This window comes from Habropoda laboriosa, unplaced genomic scaffold (assembly GCF_001263275.1).
Source record: "Habropoda laboriosa isolate 0110345459 unplaced genomic scaffold, ASM126327v1 scaffold10, whole genome shotgun sequence".
In the NCBI taxonomy this organism is placed as follows: Eukaryota; Metazoa; Arthropoda; class Insecta; order Hymenoptera; family Apidae; genus Habropoda; species Habropoda laboriosa.
In genome coordinates, this window is record NW_017100129.1 from 24,230 (window position 1) to 32,584 (window position 8,355).

The window sequence follows — 8,355 nt, forward strand, 5'->3', positions numbered from 1 at the left end:
CAATTTCTCCTCCGCTTTGAATCGACCCACCGGGGGATTACTAATGAAACTCCGTCTCGTTCACGATTTAATTTCTCAATTATCCGGTTAACGGCGGGTGAAAAGCGGCGGCGAATTAAGTATGCAGAGGACGTCCAAGGTCCTGTTTCAAAATTATCGGGATTTCGAACGTCTACGAAGGAGAGAGAGGAGGAATGTTGGTTTTAATTTCGTCCTGGCCGTCTGCAGGATTTTTGTCTGCGCTCTGTTCAGCAGCGGCTCACCTGAGAAACCTCGGGGAACAGTTCTCGCAGGATACCGATTGTCCTTTTGCTTCTCAGGGCGGTCTCGTTGTCGGCTTCGACCATCACCAGCCGATCGAGTGCCTGAAAAAAGTTTCCCTGTTGCCCCTACAAAGTGTTTTTCAATGCCCTGAAATTTACCAATCGATTCGTTCGCTCTTCTTCTTCGTCGTCCATATTTCAATCGTACAAATCTTCCGCGATGATTCCTCGAGCGATAATTCCACAGAGATTAAACTGGAATTATCGTCTGGCTATCGGCGGGGACAAGGAAGTGTATATATCGCGCGCGATTGGCTCGTTCTGTCGAAGGAAGCTGGTCGAAAGTGTCGGAGAGTGTTAAGGTAATATCGTTGCGCAATCCTCGATAGTAGGATTGAAAGGATTCTGTCGAGCGCGTGCAACGTTCGCCTAGTGAACTCTTAAACGGCGATTTTCAGCCGAATTATGCCAAATCAGCGAGTTAACGGGTGGAGAACAACGAGGAATAGATTGAAGAAAATGGTCGGAACTGTAACTTGGAGCGATGGCGATCGCTCGAACGGAATTGCACCGTTTAACGACGTGATTGCGTATTATTACGGGTGCTGCATTAGTGTCGCTACAATTTTCTATTACGATACGAAACGATTATGGACACCGGGGTTACGATTGTCTTCGTTACAAACGACGCTTCTTGTTTGCACAGGAAAACGTAAAGAAATTTCTACGACGACGTGAATTTATTAATCTCCGACAAACAGAGAGAGAGAGAGAGAGAGAGAAGTTTCCTCGTTATATTTTGCAACAACCTGGTCAAAGTATTCGATAAAATGATCGAAGCTGTCCTGGCACCTGGACGGTCATCGGACTCAAAAGTTGCTCAACCTGGTTACCATGGTTCACTTTCCCTCAGACCACGCTCACATTCAACTAGCTGTTACGATATTCGTCCCAGAGTGTTATCTACGTTTACGATCGTTTCATTTCCACGCGTCCTAATGTCCGCTTTAATCACTTCATCCCGTGATCTCACGTTCATTTCGAAACATCTAATCACGTCAAATCAAGCTCCTCGCCGGTAGATAATTAGAGGAAGAAAAAACAAACAAAACTTTCTTTCCCCGGCGCTTGAATTAAATCAGCACACGTAACCAGGAGAGAAGGTCGCGCTTGACCACGCGTTCAAGTCTCCGAAAATCGCGAGTCTCCGGTGACCAATTCACCCGCTTTCTTTCCATTTTCCTCTCAAAAATTCCAATAAAATCGTTGTTTCCTCGTAGAAGAGCGATCGATAGAGCGCAGAAGAGAGACAAAGTGTTTGAAATAAAGAGATGACGGAAGGTGAGGACAAGTTTGCTTGCGAACCACTGCCGCCGTTCTCGGCTGAAACACGCGGGCACGTGTGCGCGTGTACGCTCACGCACGCGCTTTCCATTGGGCATCGATCGAGCGAAGAAAGTGTCCGGTGTAACTCTGTAAGTGTTCGCGGCCAGTGAAAGCGTCGGGCAGAGAAGAAGAGAGCCAGCCTGATCGAACGTCCCGGCTCTTCGTCGGACCGTGTATTTCGTTCGGTCGTGAAACCAAGCTCGCCCGGGCTTGCCTAACATTTTTTCCCCGTCGAAAGGACAATTACCCGCGGGACCACTTTCGCGCGTGACGCACCAGCCTCGAGGACGACGTTCCATTTTTGCCCGAATGTGTTCCCCGGCTTCGTACTCCCCGGTCGCCCGACACAATTTGCCATATAAGAAATTCGAAAAAACTTATTCGTACATTAACAAAAATAACGTCTGCTTAAAAGTTCGCGCAAGAAACAAAGATCCGCCAATGTCATCGTTGACACTCGACTGAAGCGTTTGCACAACCTTCCTCTAGCCCGCGCATGCGAAGGTCGTTCGAATCTCAAGCATCCAGTAGCAGAATAGATTGACGTGTTCGTCGTCGAGAGCAAACACGATCCATAGTGAGCGCGCGACTCGTGAAACCAAGATCAAACAAACTGGTCGCGATGATCGAAGAGATGCTAGATCGCGCGCGCGCGCGCGTTCACGAGGTCGTAGCACTCGCGTCACCGAGAGTGAAAGATGGAAAGCGAAACATCGTCATCTCCGATCACCGAATCGATCGGACTCGGTCCAACGATCGAGTCCGCCATTTTAGCCCTCTCGACGTCGAATTCCAGGCGGGGAACTTTCGCAACGGAGCGACAGAGTGGACAGTTTCGATCGGTTGGTTTATCGCGGCAATTAACCGCGACGGTCGATGGGATTCTCGCGGTGGAATTTTTGCCAACGGAAATCGCGCTTTCTCCGATTCTTCGGTGCCGGTTGCCGATCGGTTGGCACGTCGCGACCAATCAATCACGAGCAATCGCATCTTTCGCTTTGGCCCAGTGACACAGAGAAAGTGATCGTAACAGAGCTGGGTTACGTAACCTCTGGGTCGAAGACAACTGGTTGGAAGCCCTTTTTAAGCAACGAGACCAGTTTTTCGAGGCACGATCGTGGAGAACGTGGACCAACTTTGGCGAACGAAACGTAACGCAGCTGCCGATTGTACACCGATTTTATACACGTGACACGTGTGGAGTGACCACGATGGAATTTAACTGTACGAGCGCCTGCAATATCAAGGTGGTTTCCCAGAAAGAAAAGCCCGATCGAAGTCTCTGGAGTCGAGAAAGGACGTTCGGCCGGTCTTACCTCGGACTGAAGACGTCTCATGTTGAAGGCTTCTCCTTCGGGAAGCGGATACGAGCTGACTGTCACCACGCACAACGCTGTTGCCAGAACGAGGACGAGCTTCATGTTTCTTTTGGCAATTTGTATCTGCAAAAAGAAGATAATTAATTTTTTCACTTTCACAGTATCATTTCATCTTCCTTGTAAAATATTCACTCTTTCGAAGAAGTATTTGGCAGCTCCAATAATTCTATGCTTACCGTTTCTCTTCTCTTTTTAACTTTTTTATCAGAAATGGTAGATTTTCTATACTTTCTTGCGCGTGTTTCGTCGATGGTCCACCAACGTGGACCGGAAACGTTTGGAAAGGATTCTGGAGGAGAAAAAAAAAAGCGAGAAGATGAAGGAGCCACCTCGATCTGAACGTAGAGGGGAGCAATGGCTCTCCTTTCTCGAGCGTGGATACATTCGAAACTATCACTTTCGACCGAATGAAAGTCGGGAACACCGCTGGCATCCACGGCCAGAAGATTCTCGAGGAAAGATGGTCTTCTATCGAGTTTCGTCGTTCCTTTTCGTAGACAGAAACCGTTGGAAGTTCTAGTAAAGTAGGAGCTCGTAAACCGTTCGATATTTCGACTTTTTTCTTCCTTTTATTACTTAACGATGGTTCTCGAGGAAAGAGAAATTTGTTCCGATTTGATATCTCTATTGTTGGTGTTTTTTTTTCTTTTAAAGGGTTACTCGGCTTGGTAGATTTATTGCCTGGCGATAGAGATAGCAGTTGCCGCTCGATTCAGCAACTAAATGAGTCTATAATTGCAGTAACGAGGAGAGCCAGAATACAATGGTGGCCACACACCGAGGCAATATAGATTCAGCACGCACGCCTTCTCAACCGATGGTGCAACAATGAGCATTCGAGGTCAGATATTAGCAAGTTTCGTTAATTATTCTCTATTGTTACCGAAAGCTAGACAGGAACTATTGTTAGCATAAAGAACAGAGATGATTATCATGTTTGCTTAATTGCACGATAAACATCGTTCGATCGAAACTATCTCACTTTCCATTTCCTATTCGAGGAAAAAAAGATTGCGGTAAGTATAAAACTGACAATAGCTACCAAATTTCTCCACGATTGACGACGACGTGTGGATCGTTGTTTGACGATAAAACGAAGACACGTGTGCGTCACAGTTCAATAGAAACCGTATTTTTCTCGAGCTGGTATTAGCAAGTTTCGATTTTCTCCTCGAGCTCGTCGTTCCTCGGGCGAGAACCACTTCACGAAGGTAGTTTTCACTTGGGTAATTTTCTTCGACTCGGCCTTGTACACTCAGAGTTCGAAAAGCACGGAAGAACTCGAGGAGGAAGCTCGAGAAAAATAATCGAAACACTGTGCGCCCGGGAGAAACTATCGAGCGTTGTTCCGTCGAGAAAACGATCGTCGAATGGATATCTTTAACGTCCTGGAAGAGAAAATCGTACGTCACCAAGTCGAACGTCTTTCCTCGAACGATTCGGTCCGACGTTTTCACCGTTGTCGAGATTTTTCGAACGCAACTCGATAGTTTCCTCACTGATCACACAGAGTTTCGTCGTCACGTGGGTACCGTTTTTGTCGTCACTGAACGATTCGAAATGAAATTCACGGAGTCTCGAGGAAAAATTGATCGCGCGCGTCCTGAACGTTGCGAACTCACCACACACAAGATTCGTTTAATATACGAATCGCACGGTAGGAAACTTTTGTTTTTTCTTTGAACTGGCTCCGCTTCTGAAAGTGGACCCAAAACGGAGCTGAGCGCGGCTCCTGCTCTCTTCGACTTTTCTGTGACTGTCTGTGTAACGGAGCTTAGTGAGCGGCTTTTATTAGAAGGAGGGGCCTGGCGCCACCTCCACGCTACACTTAAACCGCCGTCCTCTCTGTTCCTCTTTCTCCCGCGTGCTCTACGCGATCTTGAAGAAGGGAGTGAGCGGCCGCGGTGTACGAGAGATCCTCGACGCGGCCGTGAAGATGAGCGACTAGGAAGCGTGGATCCGAGCGATCGATCGCTGGTCTGCATTCCACGGAATCTCGGTTGATAGGTGAAACGAGAATCTTTGAATTCAAATTTTTGAATTTTTTGATTTTTGAATGTTTGAACTTTTGAATATTTGAGCTTTTGGATCTTTGAGCGCTCCAACTTTGGAATTTTTCAATTTTCGATTCTTTGAACTTTCGAATCTTTGGATTTTTGAATTTTTGAATTTTCATATCTTTAAACTTTCGAATCTTTGGATATTTGAATCTTTCGAATCTTTGAATCTTTGAATTTTCAAATCTTTAAACTTTCGAATCTTTGAATTTTCATATCTTTAAACTTTCGAATCTTTGGATTTTTGAATCTTTCGAATCTTTGAATCTTTGAATTTTCAAATCTTTAAACTTTCGAATCTTTGAATTTTCATATCTTTAAACTTTCGAATCTTTGGATTTTTGAATCTTTCGAATCTTTGAATCTTTGAATTTTCAAATCTTTAAACTTTCGAATCTTTGAATTTTCATATCTTCAAACTTCCGAATCTTTGGATTTCTGAATCTTTCGAATCTTTGAACTTTCGAATCTTTAAACTTTCGAATCTTTGAACTTTCGAATCTTTGAACTTTTGAATCTTTGGATTTCTGAATCTTTCGAATCTTTGAGCTTTCAAATCTTTAAACTTTCGAATCTTTGAACTTTCGAATCTTTGAACTTTCGAATCTTTGAGCTTTCAAATCTTTAAACTTTCGAATCTTTGAGCTTTCAAATCTTTAAACTTTCGAATCTTTGAATTTTCATATCTTTAAACTTTCGAATCTTTGAACTTTCGAATCTTTGAACTTTCGAATCTTTGAACTTTTGAATCTTTGAACTTTCGAATCTTTGAACATTCGAATCTTTGAACTTTTGAATCTTTGAACTTTCGAATCTTTGAACTTTCGAATCTTTGAGCTTTCAAATCTTTGAATTTTCGAACATTTGTGTCTTTGAATTTTCGAATCTTTGAACTTTTAAATTTTTGAAGTGTTAAAACTTTAAACTTTCGAATTGAAATGCCCAAGAGATGAAAAACGTTCCAGGAAGTTCGACAGAGGCGTGAACGTCGGGCGGAGTGTTAAAAGATCGATTATGCTGCAGTCCATGGACAATTTTTAATGAAGTTTTTGTATACTGCAAGAACGTTAAAGTTTCATAACTGCGTGAGTCTGTAGAATCTTTTGCGAACTGAAGCTGAATGTTTACGTTCGATTATGGACAGCGGAATACTTACGTATCCTTTTACAGGAAGCGCTTTACCTATTATTATGTCATGAGAAATGCAACACGCGTTTTCTTTTCTAAACGAATGCAGATGTGTTACACAGAATGGAACCGTTTTTCTTTTCACTCTTATGCCAGATTATAAAACTGGTTCTTCTTTGCTCCCCGCCAGCCGTGACACGATCTAAATCTATATAAAGGACTGCCTTCGTTCTACAAACTTGATCACTCTTTTCGCAGTTCTCGTATGAAACGCTCGATTTACAGTAAATTTCTAAACGTAACATAAAACACTAACACTTTAAATGTAAAATGAAATATTAAAGTTTTAAATGAAAAATTAAGTATTGACGCTTTAAACGAAAAATAAAACCTTGACGCTTTGAATGAAAAATACAGCATTGACGCTTCGAATGAAAAATAAAATACTGATGCTTTAAATGTGAAATGAAACTGACGCTTTAAAGGAAAAATGAAAAATTGACGCTTTAAATGAAAAATGAAAAATTGACGCTTTAAACGAAAAATAAGGCACTAAGGTTTTAAATGGAAAATGGAACATTGACGCTTTAAATGAACAATGAAACACTGACGCTTTAAATTAAAAATGAAAAATTGACGCTTTAAACGAAAAATAAGGCACTAAGGTTTTAAATGGAAAATGGAACGTTGACGCTTTAAATAAAAAATGAAACACTGACGCTTTAAATGAAAAATGAAAAATTGACGCTTTAAACGAAAAATAAGACACTAAGGTTTTAAATGGAAAATGGAACGTTGACGCTTTAAATCAAAAATGAAAAATTGGCGTTTTAAACGAAAAATAAGACACTAAGGTTTTAAATGGAAAATGGAACGTTGACGCTTTAAATAAAAAATGAAACACTGACGCTTTAAATGAAAAATAAAACATTGACGCTTTAAATGAAAAATGAAACACTGACGCTTTAAATGAAAAATGAAAAATTGACGCTTTGAATGAAAAATAAAATACTGACACTTTAAACGAAGAATGAATGATTAACGCTTTAAACGAAAAATGAAACGCTGACGCTTCAAATAAAAAAAATGAAACGACAGTTTAGCCAGGAAAATTTCACAGTACATTCAGTCGGTGCGTAGCCAGACAAACGCGCGTTGGGTCCCATTAAACCCAGCGTGAGCCTCAAACGACACAATAGTTTCGTGGAGGTTAATTAAACCAGTCCCAAAAGAAACTTTCCAGCAATTATTCGCGAACGAGTTGCACGAAGTCGAATTGTCCAAGTAAAATCGGATTTATCTCGATAACACGGAGCTCGTGCTTTCTCCGCAGAACGTTTCCAGTTTCGTTCGCTGTTTCACCGACCTTCTTGTGTGTCGCATCCAGTGAAAATCCCATTATGATCTCGTCGATCTGCATCGCGACGCGCCCGTGGAACCGTCGCACTTTCATTCCAGATTATTGCCCATTTGTTCGCTTCACAGGAGTTCGCTAGAAAATTCACAGAAATCCTCATCTCTTTCCGACCGATTTCTATCGAAAACGACAAGAAAATACGCCATGTTACCCCACATCGAACCAACGGATCAATTTTTATTCACCTTCTTAACATTTCCAAATTGTTTTTTACACCGATCTACCTTTTTTTTTCACCGCTCGAAAGTCGATCAAGAGAATATTGCACGTAGGACACGCGTGGCTAATCCGAAACGAAGAAACGGTCACGATCGATCGAGCTCAGGAAACGATATCTCCGACCGTGTGTTCAGAGTCGTTTGTCAAAAATTTGGTAACCGATGCCGAAAGTTCGTCTCTTGCGTTAAAGTCCCGTTCAATTCGCTGGACGTTTCTCAATGATCGTGAAACAAAAGTCAATTTGATTCGCTGACGTTGTACCCGTGACCAGGGTACACGCGTTTCTTCGGTGTACCGAGGAAAATAATGTAGCCGAGTGTCGTTGTTTCGCCTAGTTTTCGATGGTCGAGATAAGGTCACCCTTATTTTAGAATTCTCGACAATCGTCTTGTACGATCGTTTCACAAGCGTTTCGGTATTATTTGTAAGGTAGTAACGTTTCTCGATGGAATGGAGAGCAGAAAACTCATTAAGCGCGAGGTCGGCGAAGAAATTCGGTGGTTGGA

At 42.4% G+C, this 8,355-nt stretch overlaps 1 protein-coding gene across 1 annotated transcript in view; it reads right to left on the minus strand.

The window, feature by feature from the left end:
- LOC108570894 overlaps positions 1-4,757 on the minus strand; it is a 20,366-nt gene extending 15,609 nt beyond the window's left edge. The window contains exons 1-3 of the mRNA XM_017932863.1: positions 4,651-4,757; positions 2,966-3,091; positions 264-365 (exon numbers count right to left, since the gene is read on the minus strand). Coding sequence (XP_017788352.1) covers positions 264-365; positions 2,966-3,070 — 207 coding nt within the window. The 5' untranslated portion in view covers positions 3,071-3,091; positions 4,651-4,757. The remainder of the gene's footprint in view (positions 1-263; positions 366-2,965; positions 3,092-4,650) is intronic.
- Positions 4,758-8,355: the final 3,598 nt, after the last annotated feature.